Source organism: Elephas maximus, chromosome 7 (genome assembly GCF_024166365.1).
Source record: "Elephas maximus indicus isolate mEleMax1 chromosome 7, mEleMax1 primary haplotype, whole genome shotgun sequence".
In the NCBI taxonomy this organism is placed as follows: Eukaryota; Metazoa; Chordata; class Mammalia; order Proboscidea; family Elephantidae; genus Elephas; species Elephas maximus.
In genome coordinates this window covers 60,221,994-60,240,483 of record NC_064825.1, presented here as the reverse complement: position 1 = coordinate 60,240,483, position 18,490 = coordinate 60,221,994, and the positions used below count along the sequence as shown (strand labels likewise).

The 18,490-nt window shown below is 48.2% G+C and overlaps 1 protein-coding gene across 1 annotated transcript in view; it reads right to left on the bottom strand.

The window, feature by feature from the left end:
* DNHD1 (dynein heavy chain domain 1) overlaps positions 1-18,490 on the bottom strand; it is an 81,228-nt gene that overhangs the window by 8,519 nt on the left and 54,219 nt on the right. Inside the window, 12 exon segments of the mRNA XM_049891387.1 lie at positions 2,431-2,908; positions 3,122-3,553; positions 3,684-3,866; positions 4,104-4,253; positions 9,444-9,546; positions 9,622-9,826; positions 10,026-10,234; positions 10,825-12,427; positions 14,329-14,617; positions 14,822-15,014; positions 15,178-15,358; positions 15,555-18,447. Of these exon segments, the coding sequence (XP_049747344.1) occupies positions 2,431-2,908; positions 3,122-3,553; positions 3,684-3,866; positions 4,104-4,253; positions 9,444-9,546; positions 9,622-9,826; positions 10,026-10,234; positions 10,825-12,427; positions 14,329-14,617; positions 14,822-15,014; positions 15,178-15,358; positions 15,555-18,447 (6,919 nt within the window).

Sequence of the window (18,490 nt, the reverse complement as noted above, 5' to 3'; positions counted from 1 at the left end):
AAAACCAAATGATTGTAGAGCAGAAAGATATAAAGACTCTGCACACTTGAAGTTAACACTGAAGTCCTGCACTAACCCTGGACTGCTATCTTAGTGTTTCTTATACCGTGGGAGATAAATAAATCCAAATTCGTTTAAGCCATGCCAACTTGGGTTTTTGTTACTTGCAGCTTAGTGTATACCTAAGTGATATAATAAGTTATGAGGAAAATGAGGATTTTTGTTTTCCCTGATGAGAAGCTGGCTAGGTTATGTGGTGTGGAAGAAGCTGGCTTTCCTCGTGGGACTTGGACCGTATGCTCACCGAGCATTAGTGGACTTAGTAGAATATATTAGAGAATGCATACTTTTTGCAACCTCTAGAAGAAGCTTTGTTAAGGGTACTCCTTTCTGCTCATATCAAGCAATTCCAAACCACAAATGAGCAGATAGTCATACACTTTGCTGATATGTGAAAACCAAATTCTCTACCTCGTGCTACATGGAATAGGAAATTATGCGATATCGGAGGAGCCTGGGAGTCAGGGAAGCCTAATCCTCCAGCTCCCTCCAAAGCATTTCTCTATACGCATCCCCTGCTTAACAAAGGTAATAGGCCTCCTTTTCCAGTTGATTCGGGTGCAGCCACGTAATAGTGGCTATGTTCCATGGCAGATTCGCCTACTTGGACTATTATTACAGTGTAAGGTGAAGGAAGAGGTTTAGACAGATGACAGTTAGCTAAGGCTTGGAGGAATGTGTGGAGCCCCCAGAACTATTCCTAAGAGACAGATGCCATGACCGTATGGTTTAAATTCAAAGATAAGAGTGTACCAAGATTTTTGACATTGGTTAGTAGCTAATAGGGTCTTTACGAATGAAATCTGCAGGAAAAAAGGTTAGAGATTTAAGAGAATTAACCAGAAAATCCCCAGAGTGTGGTAAAAAGGAATCTGTGTTTGCTTAATTTTAAGGCAAATCTCAAGCCCATATGTACATTCCAAAAGGAAGTGAGCATTTAAGGCAGAACAGCTCCAAACAGGGGACCGCTCCCCAGCTTTACTTTCACAGATCACCCTGAGAATAATAGGCAAGAAAAATTCTACTATTTGTCAGGACCCCAGGACACCTGAACTGACTGTCTAAGAACTCACTCTAATTATGATGCTAATCATTGCCTTACTATCTGTGTCTGACATTATGTGATATATGCTATAGACCAATACAGAGTGTGTGTCTTGCCCTTTCCCAGTTTCTAAGCAGAAAGTTTATTGTAGCTATCCTGATTCTGGAAACCCTGGTGGCGTAAATGCTACCAAAAGGGTCAGCGGTTCAAATCTACCAGGCGCTCCTTGGAAACTCTATGGGGCAGTTCTACTCTGTCCTATAGGGTCGCTATGAGTCAGAACGGACTCGACTGCACTGGGTTTGGTTTTGGTTTTGGATCCTGATTCTTTAGTTTGGTGAGATTTAGCATGTAATCATCTATCATAGGTTATACAGCCATGAAGAGACACATCTTGAACTGATCAAGAGCAATGAATATTATTCAGAGTCCCCAGACTCAGAATTGGATGGCGCAGCTAGCTGTTTCTTTGGACTGTCTTTTATGAGAAAGGGGGTAAATCATTTATAATTATACAAGCAATGGCTGTATAATGGGCATTTCTGTATTAGTGTATGGAGACAATGCAAAGTTATGTTGGACAGCCAAGGGAGTGCGGGGGCGGGGGGACTGGGATAATGGTAGCAGTAATGTATTAGTAGTAACTATGACTAACTTTTTTGAGGCCATATATTAGGCACTGTATGACTCCCTTTTTCATGAATTACCTTAATTAATATAACACTTCATGAGACGGATATAATTAAGGCCCCCATTTTACTGGCAAATACACTTAGGCTTAGAGAGGTTAAGTACCTTGCCTTAGGTCACACAGCTGACAAACGAGATATTTGAACCTAGTCTGACTATAGCGTTCATGCTATAGACCACTTTACTATATACCTCCCATTGTGGATGTGAATCATTCTGACTAACACAGCCCCCAACTCCTTCTTCTGGGAAATATACACCCTCTCTTCCTTACCCTTTGAAATGTTCCATCCAACATCCCAACCAGATGGGTCCCTGATCCAAGCAGGGCCAATAGAAATAGTTCCCCAGAATTTCTGAACATGGAATAAATTTGGGCAGTAAAGCTCTGAGCTGTTGGCCAGGTTCCTGATAGTGCTGAGTAGGCCAGGGAAATGGAAGATGGTGGACTAGTCAGCCATGTAGGCTTAGAATCATTGTAATATGGGCAAAAAATGTAAATATGACCATATTTAAGTATAAGATGGTGAAATCTGGTATACCTGGCCACAAAAGTTCAGTGTCTTTAGTTTATTATGAAAGGGAAGACCACATGTGGCTAAGAGCGTTGAGCAGTTCAGACACCCCAGAAGCACCGTGCTTACCTCTGCCCTTAGTAGGGGCTGAGACTAAGGAACTATTCTCTTCCAGAGGCAGTGGGTCCAACCAGATAAGGGCCTGGTTGCTGGGGTCAAGCAGCAGAGGCCAACGGCAACTATAGTAGTGGGTGCGACTTCGCAGAAGCAGACCGGCCAAGCGGGCAGACTTTGCCTGGGGCTTCAGGTCTCTATCCCACTGGTGCTGTTCGCAGTCAGAGCTCAGTAAAGACAGAAGACTGAAGGGAGAGTGTGTGGGTAGCAAGGGATTCTTTGGCATGATGACAGATTTCTGCTTCTGCTTCAGTGCCTGTGCCACATCATCTGGGCCCAGGGTCTCCTGGAAGCCTTTGCACAGAGCCAGCCACTTGTTTAATAGCTCCTGGCGCCGCCATGGTGGGAAGGGACCCAGGTAGACGATGGCAGCTGAACACAGGAGGGCATCTCCGAACACAGTCATGCAGTGCCCCTTCACCTTCTAGGGTGGAAGGCAAGACCAGATGGTGTGTAGGCAGTGGGGAAGGTAATGGCAGAGGATCTGGCAGACGGGGAGCAGATTGGCGTATGGGATAAAGCATGGCAAGAAGGGCAGAGTGGGACAGGGGGATGTAGTGAGGGCCCAGGGAGAAGCAGAGGAGTGGGAGTGGTACAGAAATGACCTATGGGGGGATATCTGGAAGGCGCTGGTTACCTTGAGCTGTGTAGTCCAGGTGAGCATGGGTGTGAGGAGTGCAGCCTTTATGGGCCACTTGTAATATTTGCCATACTGTGCCCGAATGAGGGTCTCCATCACATAGCTGTAGGAAGCTTCAGCATCCTTCATCTTTCTAGTCAAAGCCAAACTGTGCTGCAGGGTCTCATGGGCCTGGAACTGGTAGTGGCCCAGGCTGGCCTGCTCTCGAGCTAGCGCCGCCTCCACCTGTTGTAGCAGCAGACCTGTGGGCACTCCCCGGCGCTGTGCGAGTCCGTAGCGTAGAACGGCCCAAAGCCAGACTGTCAGGTTTGCTGCGGGTATGCTTACTGCTCGCAGGGCCGCATCACTCATGCCTGGAGCCTTCAGAGCTATGTTTAACTTTATCAGCTCTGAGTCTGTCATTTTCTCCTTGGGGAAAAACACCAGCTCCTGGGAGGATGTGTGTTAAGGGAATGAGAGAAGACATGAGTGCTCTGAACCTTGACCCAACAGCCTAGCCTGCCAAGTCTCCCCTATCCTCCTCTTTCCTTACTCCTCCATTGTGCCCCAACTTTCTTACCTGATAAAAATCCTCAGTGCATAACAGCTGCTTGGCACTGGCCCAGCCTGGTTCACGGTGGAACAGGTCACACAGTGCATTGGTCACCCAGACCACAGATTCTGGTGGTGCTCGATAGCTTCGTAGCTCTTCGAAGTCAGCCGCCCGAAGCTGGCTCAGGGGCTCCAGGAATGCCTGGCCCATCTGTATGAGGAGAGATGCACTCTGAAGTGAACTTCCCACAAAGTGTTTCCAGGCAGGATCATCTTCTCCCAGAAGTCCCCACGAAAGACAACTCTTCAAGCCATCCTATTATCTTTGCCCGCTCCTCCCCAGCAGACTCTATGATAAGCCACCCCATCCTCTCCTCTGGACATCCTACAAGGGACTGTCCTTTCCCAAGAGAGGAACAGTGCAGGGTAGGTGGCAGCAAGAGCCCACCTGTTCCAGGAAAGCCTCGTGCTGAGCCTGTAGGGCATCCCGTTGCTTGACCAGGTTCTCAATGAGTTTCTCCTGCTGCCGACATTCTGCCAACTGCTGCTCGTACAGGAGCCTGTCTTGTTCTAGCTGGTGCTGAAATGCACTGAGGCTCTGTGAACAGAGATTTAGGCCCTGCAGCTCCAAATCCTGGGTCAAATGGGAACACCCAAGGGAAAGATTCCATGTGTGTGGGACCCCAGCACACACTTCACTTGTCAGGGCAACCAAGTCTGAGTCTGTGAGCTATACATCTAGTAATACACCAAGTCGGTGGTTGCTTTTTCTGCAGCAGCTTTGCCATCATATAGGCCCAGGCAATCTGAATCCAAAGCCTATGGGCTTAACCATTATGCTCCTTATCTTACTTGACTCATTAGCAGCATTTGTCCCAGAAGATAGGTCCTTCACTCTTGAAGCATTCTCCTCCCTTGTGTTTCATGATATTATGTTTTCCTTGGGCTTTCTCCAACTTGTCTGGCTGCTCTATCTCTTCCTCTTCCATCTCCATACCACCCCCTTCTCCCCGCCTCCTCATCTTATCACTCTACACTTCTACACACCCTCATGGCTTTGATTACCACTTATACTCTAACAACTCCCAAATCTGTATCTCTAGCTAGATTCTTTCCCAAGCCCCACATCGATGTATCCGTCTACTTAATGAAAATCTCCTCTTGGATGGCTCACAGGCCCCTCAGATCCCACATACCCCAAAATGAGCATATCAGCTATGCCTCCTTAGCTCCCCAGCAATCTTACTCCTCTCCTCATGCATTCTTTTTCTCAGAGAACTGAGGGGAAATACACCCAGTTTCCCAACGAAGAAACCTAGTTGTTACCCTGAACCCATTTCCTCTATTCCCCAAACCCAATCTATATCTCCAAGGTCTTTCAATTCTACCTCCTAAATGTCTTTATATCCAGCCCCATCCCAAACATTCACCATGCTCTCTCACCAGGCTCCCTGACCTTCTGCATGGGCTTCCTAACTGGTCTCTCAGTTTCCACTCTTTCTCCTCCTCTAATCCATTCTCCATGGTGCAGCCTGACTAGTTCTCTAAAAACAAATTTCATCATGCCTCTTAACACTTATCACTCCTTCATTTGCTTTACAATGGCTCCATGATTAGGTCCCTAAATCATCTTTCCAGCCTCCTCTCTTCTTCCCCAGCAATCTACTCTCCAGCCATCCTGACTTTCATTTCCTCCAACATGGCACATATTCCCTTGCCTCTGGGGCTTTGCACATGCTGTTTCTTCAGCTTGGTACATCCTTCCTCCCCTACCCCTTTCATACCTAGTTAAATCTTACCTACCTTCAGGTAGCAATTTTGATGTACTTCATTCATTTGTTTTTATATCTAAGAAATGTTTTTCAGCCCCTACCATGTTCTACACATGGCTTTCTGCTAGATACTGTGGCACTGTACATTCTTTAGAAAAGCCTTCTAGGTACTCACCCTGTTAGAGTTGTTGTTAGGTGACGTAGAGTCAGTTCCAACTCAAAGTGACCCTATGTACAACAGAACAAAACACTGCCCAGTCCTGCACCATCCTCACAATAGTTGTTATATTTGACCCCATTGTTGCAGCTGCTGTTGTCAATCCATCTCACTGAGGGTCTTCCTCCTTTTCACTGACCCTCTACTTTACCAAGCATGATGTCCTCCAGGGGCTGATCCCTCCTTACAACATATCCAAAGTATGCAAGACAGAGTCTTGCCACCCTTGCTTCTAAGCAGCATTCTGGTTGCACTTCTTCCAAGACAGGTTTGTTCATTCTTTTGGCAGTCCATTGCACATTCAATATTCTTTGCCAACATCACAATTCAAAGGCATCAATGCTCCTTCTGTCTTCCTTATTCATTGTCCAGGTTTTGCAAGCATATGTGGTGATTGAAAGAAAACACCATGGCTTGGGTCAGGGGTACCTTAGTTCTTAAAGTAGCATTTTTGCTTTTGAACACTTTAAAGAGGTCTTTTGCAGTAGATTTGCCCAATGCAATGCGTCTTTTGATTTCTTGACTGCTGCTTCCATGGGTGTTGATTGTGGATCCAAGTAAAATGAAATCCTTTACAACTTCAAACTTGTCCCTGTTTATCATGATGCTGCTTATTAGTCCAGTTCTGAGAAGTTTTGTTTTCTTTATGTTGAGGTGTAATCCATACTAAAGGTTGTGGTCTTTGATCTTCGTCAGTGAGTGCTTCAGTCCTCTTCACTTTCAGCAAGCAATGTTGTGTCATCTGCATAACACAGGTTGTTAATGAGTCTTCTTCCAATCATGATGCCCCAGTCTTCTTCATATAGTCCAGTTTCTTGTATTATTTGCTCAGCATACAGATTGAATAAGTATGGTGAAAGGCTATAACCCTGACGCATGCCTTTCCTGACTTTAAACCACACAGTATCCCCTTGTTCTGTTTGAACATCTGCCTCTTGATCTATGTACAGCATTCTCATGAGCACAATTAAGTGTTCTGGAATTCCCATTCTTTGCAATGTATCCATAATTTGTTATGATCCACACAGTTGAATGCCTTTGCATAGTCAATAAAACACAGGTAAACATCTTTCTGGTATTCTCTGCTTTTAGCCAGGATCCATCTGACATCAGCAATGATATCCCTGGTTCCATGTCCTCTTCTGAATTGGACTTGAATTTCTGGCAGTTTCCTGTTGATGTACTGCTGCAGCCACTTTTGAATGATCTTTTGTAAAATTTTACTTGCATGTGATATTAATGATACTGTTTGATAATTTCCACATTCTGTTAGATTACCCTTCTTTGGAATAGGCATAAGGATAGATCTCTTCCAGTCGGTTGGCCAGATAGCTGTCTTCCAAATTTCTTGGCACAGACGAGTGAGTACTTCCAGCACTATATCCATTTGTTGAAACATTTTAATTGTTATTCCATCAATTCCTGGAGTCTTGTTTTTCACCAATGCTTTCAGTGCAGCTTGAATCTCCTCCTTCAGTACCATTGGCTCCTAATCGTGGGCTACCTCCTGGAATGGTTGAATTTTGACTAATTCTTTTTGGTTTAGTGACTCTGTATTCCTTCTCTCTCCTTTTGATGCTTCCCGAGTGCGTTGTTTAAGATTTTCCTCATATAATCCTTCAGCATTGTAGCTTGAGGGTTGAGTTTTTTCCTCCCTTCTTTCAGCTTGAGAAATATACCGAGAGTGTTCTTCTCTTTTGATATTCTAACTCCAAGTCTTTGCACATGTCATTATAATACTTTGTCTTCTTAAGTCACCCTTTGAAATCTTCTGTTCAGCTCTTTTACTTCATCATTTCTTCCATTTGCTTCAGCTACTCTGTGTTCAAGAGCAAGTTTCAAAGTCTCTTCTGATATCCATTTTGGCCTTTTTCTTTCTTTCCAGTCTTTTTAATGACCTCTTGCTTTCTTCATATATGATGTCCTTCCACAACTTGTCTGTCTTTGGTCATTAATGGTCAACACATCAAATCTATTCTTGAGATGGTCTCTAAATTCAACTGGAATATACTCAAGATCATACTTTGGCTCTCGTGGACTCACTTAGACTTTGTCAAAATACACCTCACACTATTTTGTAATTGTCTGGGTGAGTCTATATCTTCCAGTAAACTGTAGGCACCATGGAGGCAAGGACATATCTCTTTTACTGGGAGGTAATATAATCTAATACTACTAGTAAAAACATAATTGAGCTGTTACTATGTGCCAACACTTCATCACAACCTTATCAGATTAGGGAAATGCTCCCTAACCTTTTTGGATCTCAGTTTTCTCATCTGTAAAGTGGAAGAAGGACAGCCACCTCAGAAAGCTGTGACAAGAATTAGATACCAGTTGCCGTTGAATCGATTCCAATTTATGGCCACCCCATGTGTGTCAGGAGTAGAACTATGCTCCATAGGGCTTTCCGTGGCTGATTTTTTGGAAGTTGATCAACAGGCCTTTGTTACAAGGTGCTTCTGGGTGGATTTGAACCTCACCAACATTTCAGTTAGCAGCTGAATATGTTAACTATTTGCACCACCCAGGGACTCCAAGAGTTAGATAGATAGATATAAACAGAGGCCTAAATGTAAACATAAATATAGATATTAATGAGTGCCTGGACAAAAAAAAAAAAAAAAACCATGGTGTCAAGTTAATTTTTGTTGAGTACAGTAATGAGTAAGTGAATAAACCGGTTGAATATGAAAGAGATAGAAGGGTCCAGAATAACTCCTGGAATTTGACTTTAATGACTAAGTATATGGTGGTGCCATTTCCTGTTGTGGAGAACACTGGAAGAAATATATAGTATTATGGCTACCAAATGAATTACCTAGGGACCTGCAACTGAATGATCCCTAAGACTATGAACAACTCTTATCCAGACTTTGGACTTATTATGTTGTGCTCTGATGTAAGTGACCCATAAATCAGATAATAGTAGAACCCCTAAACCAGATCAGCAATTCTTGATAATAATCAGCTTGGGAAAAGATAGGGACCAAGACAAGAAACTGGAATTTGGAAAGCAGAGGAAATGGTTTTCCTTTCCCTCTCTGAATTTTCCTTTTGCATCTCAATTGAGTCCTGAGGCCTAATATAAGCTTGCCATCCTAAGTGGTAGATGATAGCATGGTACCAGTACCTTGAGAACTCAGGAGGCACCATTTATATAGAGAACACAATGAAAACCGTGTACAAAAACACAACGTAAGCCGGGTCCCTGGAGTTGTGCAACACTGCATGAGGACGTCCATCAGAAGAGGCAGGCTAGGCATGCCCCCTCCCCAACACACACACACCTCTGCTGCATTGCCATCAAGTTGATTCCAACTTATAGGGACCCTATAGGACAGACTGGAACTGCCCCATAGAGTTTCCAAGGCTGTAATCTTTATGGAAGCAGACTGCTACATTTTTCTCCCTTGGAGCAGCTGGTGGGTTTGAACTGTAGACCTTTCAGATAGCAGCCAAGTGCTTAACAACTGTACCACCAGGGTGCTGGCTAGGCATTAGGGAGCTGTAATGCCTGAAAGCCCTGTAAAGAGTTATATCTTGTAAGTCAGATTATCTGCTTGTGAGTTGGACACTAGCTCACTTCCCTGTAGTTATCCCTGAACCTTTATCAAATCTTATGTAGCAGCTCATTAACATTTTTGTTAATGGGAGGGGAAAGGAGAGGATTTGAAAAATTATTCAAAAAAAGGGTACTCTAGGGAGATAAGGATTTAGGTTCAGTCTGATTGGTTCCTCCCATTGGAGCCCCTGCTTGACCCCAGTCTGTATGCATGCCTGATAATCTTGTCCTTACCTTGCGGGAGCTTTTCAGCTGCTGTTCCAGGTTGAAGACAAGGTTCCCATGAGCTCTGTGCTGTTCCATCAGCAATTCCAGATTCTCCAGGGCATGCTGGATCCTGGAGATACAATGTGCCAGTGAGTAGACCTGAGGGAGCAGAAGGAGGTATATTGCGGGGAATGGGGCCACTCACTGCTGGGCCTTGTTCCTCATCTTCAGGGTCATCTGGTGCTGCAGCAGCAGGAAGGTGTCCAGGAAGTCTATGAAGGTCTTAGGGGTAACAAGTGGCAGTATAGGGCACAGGTGCTCAATGTAGCTGGCAGCCGAAAGGTGAATGAGTGCCATGGCTTTGGACACACTGGAAATTGAGGACTGGAGGTCTGGGCACTTCAAAGAGTCTGCAAAAGGTACAGCTTCTGACTGGCTTTGTAGCTTGTAAGAGAACAGGAAAAAGAAGGTACCCTCTCCTAGCTCAGGAAGGAGGGCATAAAAGCTGAAGGGTGCTTACTAGATTCTAGAGAAAGAGACTGGTCAAGGTAACAACTCTTATTAGAACTAGATTGAGATAAATGGCAAGAACGGGTAAAGGGGGCTCACCGTCACCAAGGGGTAGACTCTGAGCACCCTCCAGGTGGTGCTGGGCCACACTGACCAGGTCAGATTGGTCCCAAGGTTCATAGTGATCAATGCTGGCAACAGCCAGTTGAAGGAGTCTCGGGAACAGGTTGGAAGGTAGCTGCTTGTGGGCCTGGTCATCTCTGATCAGGAAAAATAGGTGCAAGTGGCTGCACACTTGCTGGTAGAACCTGTGGGCCAGAGACTCAGATACTGTCCTCCTCTTTACCCCTGTTTGCCCTTCCAGTTCCCAGTCCAACCCCAACCCCTTAGCCCTGATCTTCTGTACATTGACAGTGGCCCCTAGATTTTCTTATGGCCTTTTGACCAGGATGGTTCAAGATACAGGGGTGGACTATCCACTAAGAAGGTAAGCACAGGTTTACTTATGCTTACTTACTAACCTGTAGTGAACAATTTCACATTTTTTCCATCACATCAAAGATTCTGCTTCTAGGTATGGCTGGTAGCTGTCTCTCTCCCAGCCCCACCGCACCTTCCTACAGAATCAAAGCCTCTTTTCAAATTTACAATCCCTGACAGGGGCAGATGACTGAGTAAGCAAGGTAAGCATGGGCTTCCTTGTGCTTCTGTACTCATCTGTAGTGAACAATTTCATATGGGTTTCACTTTGATGTGGCATGGTGAAACCCATGTGAAATTGTTCACTACAGATTTGTAAGTAAGCACAAGTAAGCCTGGGCTTACCTTGCTTACTGGATAATCTACACCTGAATAAGAGAACAGAACAGGCCCTGAGAATGGCAGTCCTTGTCCTTACCTCTGAAATACCATTTCCTTCTTGATGTTCTGTTTGACACCAAGGTTCTCTCTGGGGAGATGTTCCTCAAGGTTGTTCAGATCTGCCTCTGTGTACTGGTCAGGGAAACTGCCTGAAGTTGCCAGAGCCAGCAGGCGATGAAAGGTTGTAAGATCCACACCCTCAGGCACCAGCAGGGCCACTTGCTGGCCTAATATGCCAGCATGCCAGCTGGCATCCCGTAGACACTGGAGAATGGCCTCCTCTGATCCAGATGGCAGATGGAGGAGACGGGCCTGACAAATACTAGCAGCCAAAGTGATGGCAGTACGGCGCCCAGTACTCAGAGCCCCTGCAAGCAGTAGGCCATGCTGCCGGGGCCTTGCCAACACACGGACCAGGCGGGCTACATGCTGGGTCATGGAACGGCACAGGGCAAGTGGGGGCCTTAGCCTCAACTGAGCAGCTGAGGTGGCCAGCTGCTCCTCCAGGCTCTCCCACTGTCGTTCCAAGTACAAGTTGGGGCTTTCCAAGTTGGACCCCAGTATCAGCTCCTGACTGAAGATCAGGTCTGAGGGCTTTTCCTTGGGATGGAGTAGAAGCACTGGTAGCAACAGGGGTGTGACCAGGTCCATCCGGGATGTCTTCTGCCACCAACTCTTGGATCTCTTTATCTGGAGCTTGAAGCCAGAAATACTTGTGTTTTCCTCCTGGGTTGTCTTCTGACTTGTGCTCTCCATGGTCTCCTTGTTTACTGGTCTCATAGATGGTGTTAGACCTGGATTGCCAAAGTGTAAGCCTGTGGGAACTTGAAGGGCATATGGGACCCCCTCTTCCTCTGTCTCACTGCCGCTGTTGCTCAAGTCCTCCCATTGGGCCAGCTCCCCTTCGGATTCCACTTCAGGCACTTTTTCCTCCTCCTCTTCATCCTCATAGCCCTTGCCCGGGTTCTGAGCCCCTGACGTCGAGCAGAAGACACACTGAGCTACTTCTAAGAGCAGCTTGGCACAGTGGAAGCGTTCCTTAGGGCTGTCCAGTCGGTCACAAAAGGTCCTCTGTGCCTCATGCAACCAAAGACGCACCATGTTGCGTGTGGCTATCATAATGGTCAGACGGGTACCACGCAAGCCTGATACCCGGCGTAAGTGCTCCTGGTGGTTGAGACAGTCCATGAAACCTCGGGAACCCATTCTGGTTGGCAGCAGCTGCAGGCTGCCTAGTAGGTGGCTCACAGAGTGCAGGGAGAAGCGGTAGTGTGGGTGAAGGGGTGAAGGCATGAAGCAGCTGCTCACAGCCTCCCAGGCATCCACTGAGGCCTGAACCAGTGCTCCTGCCAGTACCCCCTCCCGCTCCACAGAGAGGAAGCGTTCAAGCCAGGCCTGAATGCTAGGGGTATGCCTGCTTAGCAGGGTAGCCCGGGTCATGGTGCCCAGGGTCAGCACTGTGAAGAGTCGAAAGAGGCGCGGGCACAGTGGGCACTCATAGCAGCCTGGAACTGTGACCGTAGCAAGGAAGTTGACTATAGGCTGCAGTGTCTGCAGTTCCAAGGTACTATGGGCATACACAGTGCCATCTATTGCCTGACGCAGAGTCTCCAACACTGGTTGGCAGCTCTTCTCTGGATCTGTGGGACATAAAGAATAAAGTAAGCACATGAGTGAGAGTGTCACCCTGTTCCTCCTGTTTCTCTCCTCGTATTACTAGGTCTGCTTCCAGCATACCCAGGGTTCTGAAGGAATTTTGTGCATTTGATGTGTTGGATTGGGCCTTGGTCACGTCTGTGTAAGTGGTTCCCTCTCCCCCACATTACACCTATAAGCAAGTATGCTTCTCTCTTCTCCTCCAAATCCTACCTCCATGACAAGTTATTCATTAACTGAAGGCTAATGACTAGGAGGGTTTGGAAGCCGAGATGGATGGAAACCACACCTGATCACAATAGGGGAAAAAGTGCAATCTTCTCATTCAAAGAGAGTGAATTTATATCACATGCACATTTTTAAAAAAAATCTACTCAATTAAAGCATGATTTATATAAAATAAAATACACACATTTTAAGTGTGCCGTCTTATTAGGCTTTTATGAATAAAGATGACACAGATACAGCATGTAGCACATAGTACTCAATAAATCGTTACCTTTTATTAGTAAGTACTTTTACCGCCTTCCTCAAATTTTCTGTATCCTGTAAAAGACTTCAATGTCTGACTGGACAACCCATCCAATGCTATAATCTACTGACTTTCTTGACTTAACAACCTGTACCTATATTTCACTTCTCCTGCCCATTCCCATGGCCATATTCTGAACTTGTCATCATCTGGAGGTACACCAATTTATAAACTTTAAACTTCAATATCCCCAACTTCTATCACAATTTCTCCCCTTTCCTTTCTTATCTTTTCTTCTACAAACTCTTATCAAGCACTTACTTCCTGTTGGGTTTGTAAAAAAAAAAAATGAGACATAGCCCTGTTCTCAGGAATTCCTGGGTGGCACAAATGGCTAAGCACTTGACTACTAGCTGAAAGGCTGGTGATTCAAACCACCCAGGGGTGCCTTGGAAGACAGGCCTCGCAATCTGCTTCCAAAAGGTCACAGCCTTGAAAATCCTATGGAGCAGTCCCACTCTGCACACGTGGGGTCACCTTGAGTCAGAATCAACTCGATGGCAACTAACAACAACTATCCCTGTTTTCATGAAGCTCAGAGTGTAGAGGAAGGTACAGAGAAGTAAACATACAATTATAAAATCATGGTTATCACAGGTTAATGTGCAGACACAGGATAGGTATCTAACCTAGCCTAGGGGCTCAGGCTTCCTAGAGGAGATATTGCCTGAGATGATTTGGAAAGAATAAGGAGGACTTAGCTGGATAAACAGGAGACAGAGGGTGGAAAGGAAGCCTGACTTGTTGGATGCCTGCATGTAGCTGAGTCCAGTTAGATCAAGTGTAACAGGCTATAGAAGAAAGACTCATCACAAAGAGCCTCATGACGGCATTTGCCAAAGTTACAGGTAATGACTGTGTGAAACAGGGAAGGTGGAATAGAAATAAGCAGGAAGATTCAAGGGATATTTAGGAGGTAGAATCAAGAGACGTGATGACCCGACATTGGTGAGAGAGAAGGAGATGCCAACAATATTTCTGGCTTAAGTGACTGGTTGGATGGGTGTACCGGTTACTAAGAGCACACAAGGGGCAAGTTTTGGGGGGAAGATGATGAGTTCAGAGTTGGGTCTGTGGTGCTAATGGGACAAGGTGAAGATGTACAGTAGATGGGTAGAGAAACAGATCTGGTGCTTAGAAGAGAAGCCTGGGTTAGAGAGAGAGATTTAGCAGTCGAAGCATAGAGATGGTTGATGAAGCCGTGAAAGTGGTTGTGATTGCTCAGGGAGCATATGTAGAATGAGAAGATACCAGGAATGGGCACTGAAGTTTGATCTGGAGTCATATATTTGAAGGATTTACAGCCTCAAGAGATGACAGCACCTCCTTCCTTCTCTCCTCCCAGTGCCTCACCAGAAGCCGCCAGGTGTAGATCCTCTAGCAGGAAGAGGAGGGAGCCTTTAGAATCCTGGTGATCCCCAGATGATGGGCTGGTTTGCGCTTGGCCTTGGACCCCTTGGCTCAGCAGGAGGCGAAAGTGGATGGAACTGAAGGCAGGGTGGATGGGGATGAGAGTGTAGGGGTGATTTGGCTCCACTAGCACCTCCACAAAGGCTGACTTCCCCGATGCTGCCTCTCCAGCCAGCAGAACTGGTTGTCCCTTTGACAGAAGCAGGTCCACCACATATAAGAGCCGTTCGGTCTGCAGGACAGGAGCAGAGCTTACTATGGCAGCTCCAGTTTGGGATAGTAATCTAGCTGAAAGTAAAGGTCTAGTGGTTTTGTCTTAAAGCTGTGCCTGCAGAACACAACATATGATTGTGAAAACCTTTCAAAGAATGGGAGTAGGTGGGCCTCAGCTGGGCCTTGAGCCCCAACCCCAGCTACTGCCCCACTGTTCTCACACCTGGGGAGAAGGGTTGAAGGTGCCCAGAGTTCCTCTGATACGGCTGCCTAGGTATTGGCCAGTGAAAGGAACCAGTGTCCCATCTTCAGGGCACACATGTAGATCGAACAGCAAGGCTGAGGGTGGTGGCTCAGGGTAGTTGGAGAGGCAATTAATAGAGCTCCTCAGGAAGGTGTCAAAGAGGGGCCAGAGCCTGCTCAGACAGACACACAGGCAAAAGTGTCAGTTGTAACAGTTCCATTTGTGATACCCACGCACTCCTCCATACCCCACCAGTGATGTCACCTGGGTTTTGACTCCCACGGGCCAGTTCATCTCAGCCCTCTACACCCCCCAGCCCCCACCTCTGTAGGCACCTGGAGGGAAGGAGGGCTCCAAAGCCCCAGATCAGGGCAAAAAGAAAGCTGCTGACAGCCAGCAAATGCTCCCTCTGCTTATTCAGCACATCTTCGTTGTCAGTCTGGGACCGGTTGTTCAGGTAGCTGCTTTTTGAGGGCTTAAAGCTCTGGGTCATAGGTTCACTACTGCTGGGGTCCTCTGCAAAGGTCATCATAGCCAGAATAGGAGGCCGGGTAGAAAAAAGCAGAGGTTGGCTGTATTACTTCTCCTCACCTTCGGTCCCTGGGCCCAGGTCCACCAAAGAATCCATGTCCCAGGCTCCAGCTATACCCCAGCTACCCTCAAGGCTCCACCTCTGCCACCCTCTCTCAAACCAGCCAATCTCTCTCCCCACCTTGACCTCGAGCATTTTCCTCCTCATCTAGACGCAGGTAGGGATCAAGCAGACTACGAAAGATGCGGGCCAGGGTGGTGACTTCGGCCACGCCTGGGCAGACAGCCTGCTGCCCATGTACCTGCAGTACGGAGCTGGTGCCTTGGCGGGTGAGGAATCTGAATGTGGCAGGCACCAAAACTTCAGCCAAGCGGTTGAGCTCAGTGACCGTCTGGTGCTGCAGGCGGTATTCATGGGGTAGGGCAGCCATCATGACGTTAAGCATACACTGCCAAGTCTGCTCCCCACCACACCAGACCAGGGCACAGCGGCCCACCACTGTGGGGGACATGCCTGTGGCATCTGCCACCTCCATCAAGAAAAAGGTGCCTGGGGGGCGTGGTATCTGTTGGCCATTGGGGAGGCTAAGCTTGGGAGGATCACTAAGGAGGTAGGTGATAGAGTCCAGCCAAGCAGCACTGGGTGCCCCATCACACACAACCCAGTGCTGGATCCCTGCTGATTCTGGAGTCTGCTCCTTTGAGCCCATGTATTTACACTGGGTGGCTGCACGAAGCAGCCTGGGGAAGACACCATGGTGCCACCAGGGGCCCTCTAGCCATCCCAGAAACTCCTGGGGGCTGAGAACACTGGGGTACAAGTGGGTAATTTCCACAGGCTGGTAGCTCTGGGTTGAGGTATCCTCCATGGCTGCCAACCGGTTCTGGATCTTAAACAAGCAGTGCCAACAAGTGGTCTTGCCGCTGCCTGCAGGGCCCAGGAGCAGAATGCCTGAGGCCCGTCTCAGGGCCTGGGTCAGCTGCTCCAGGGACCCCAAAATTTCAGGGCTGGGATACAGTCCTACCTGCTGCAGTTCCTCCACCATCAGTGGCTTCATCAGCCTGGGAGTCATAGGCTCCACCAGCACTTGGCTGGCACTAGGGAAAAGCCCAAAGAGCAGCTCTCGGAGCTTGTGCAGGTGGGCCTCATTGAGGATGCTGAACAGCTGTGAGTGCAGCAGAGCATGCAGTAAGGCGGCCTCTTCAATGGCAGCTAGGCTGCGGGGATGCTGGGACTTGGGTTCCTTCTTGGTCACATTTAGCCTCTGTATTGTATCCTCCAGAACCTGCTTGAGCAACGGCAGGCGGCAGGGCAGGGGCCCAGACACCAGCTCACCCTCTAGGGAGAAGAATTTGGATAGGCGGATAGCCATGCGGGAGGCATCCCGCATCCCTGCACCCAGCAGGGTCATCTCTGCCACATAGTACAAGTCAGGCAGTGCCAGTGCCACAGGCCGCAGCAGCAGGCGCAGGTTGGCAGGCACAGCAGGGCTCAGAGCACGCAGTGTCAGGAGACAGCCATAGCCAAGGTGCATGTACACGTGATGGTTTTCAAAGAAGCCAGTGCCAAGTTGCAGGGGATGGATGGGGTCGATGGTGCTGGTGCTTTGGGAAGCCTCCTGGTACAGCGGGGCATACAGAAGGCGTAGTTCAGCCAAGCGCTGACCCAGGGCAGAGAGCAAGCCAGGAGGCAGGTGCTGAACTGCCTTCAACATCAGCCAGGCACCGCCCTGTAGGGCACCATTCAGGTAGTTGCTCAGGCATTGGGCCTCTAGCTGAGGCAAGCAGGGCAGTATCACCAGTTGGCGGCCCAGGGCCCGTGCCAGGTTAGTCACCATAGCTGTCTTGCCCACACCATCAGGGCCCAGTAGGGTCCCACAAGCCACCTCCTCTAGGGCCAATAACAGCACCAGGGCTGGCCGCTCAGACAGCAGGCTGGGTAGAGGCTCCAGCCTGGGTCCCAGGTACTCATAATTGTACAGGAAGGGCCGGCCCAGCATATCTATCCAGCAGGCAGCTGGTGGCAGAGAGGACCCAATAGGTGTAACAATAGTCCTAAGACCCTGCAGGGGGCTTTTGGTTACATGAGATGAACCCAGGTGGTACTTGAGTTGGCGGGCCCAGTGGAAGTCTCTCAGATCACTGACCTCATGCTGCCGCAGTAGCTGTGCTATATCCCGATGTGTCACTGCCATGACCAAGAGGGCACTGAACAGGCTGGTCTGGCGGACGGAGAGCAGGGGCTGCTCATCCTGGGAGCCCCTCTGGGCCCGCACAAAGTGCATCAGTACCTCAAGCTTGCGCATTTGCATGGGGACCATGGCCAGGATATTCCCCTCAAGCAGAGCCTCTTCTATCTCAGCCCGCCACACTACCTCCTCTGCAACCAACACACACTGCCACGGGAAGGCCTGGGCTAAATGCAGCCAGTGGAAGATATATTGGTGCAGGGGAAGCTGGCTGTGCTGGGGTAGCTGTTTGAAGACGTCATCTAGAGATGTGCCCTGAGTAAGGCGGGTGGCCACACAGTCCTGCAGCATGTGCACCAGGGCCATACGCAGAGACTTCTCCAGAGAGGCCAGCCACTTGGGGAGATCTGGATGCAGAGGAAGGGGCCCCTGCAGCTTCATCTCTTCCCCACCTGCCCCTAGCACCGCAAGTGCTTCCACCAGAGAATGCGTGCTTGGGCTCAACTCCCGGTCATCTATGTTTTTCTCCTCATCAGTTGTGTTGGACTTGAAGCTCACAGCATGCACATGAGGAAAGCAACGTCGTGCCCATCGCTGGGCCTCACATGACTCCAGTGGGGCAGCCAGCAGGGCCACCAGCTCACTGTCACTAAGGAAGAACAGGCGGGGGAAGTGAGAACGCACCCTGTAGAGTACGCTGTCCAGAGCCATGATGATGCCCTCCAGCTCCACCGAGCCTGCTTGGAGTAGTTGTTGCAGCTGCTGCCCCTGGAAGTAAGGACTCCGCTTAGCACTGGGCACTATAAGTGACAAGACCAGTGGGTCAGCTACAGAGATCCTCATCAGAGTTCGATACTGGTCATCCATGGCCTTGAAACGAGAGCTCTGTGGTGAGAGTGAGGATGAAAGTGAGGGCAGACATGAAGTA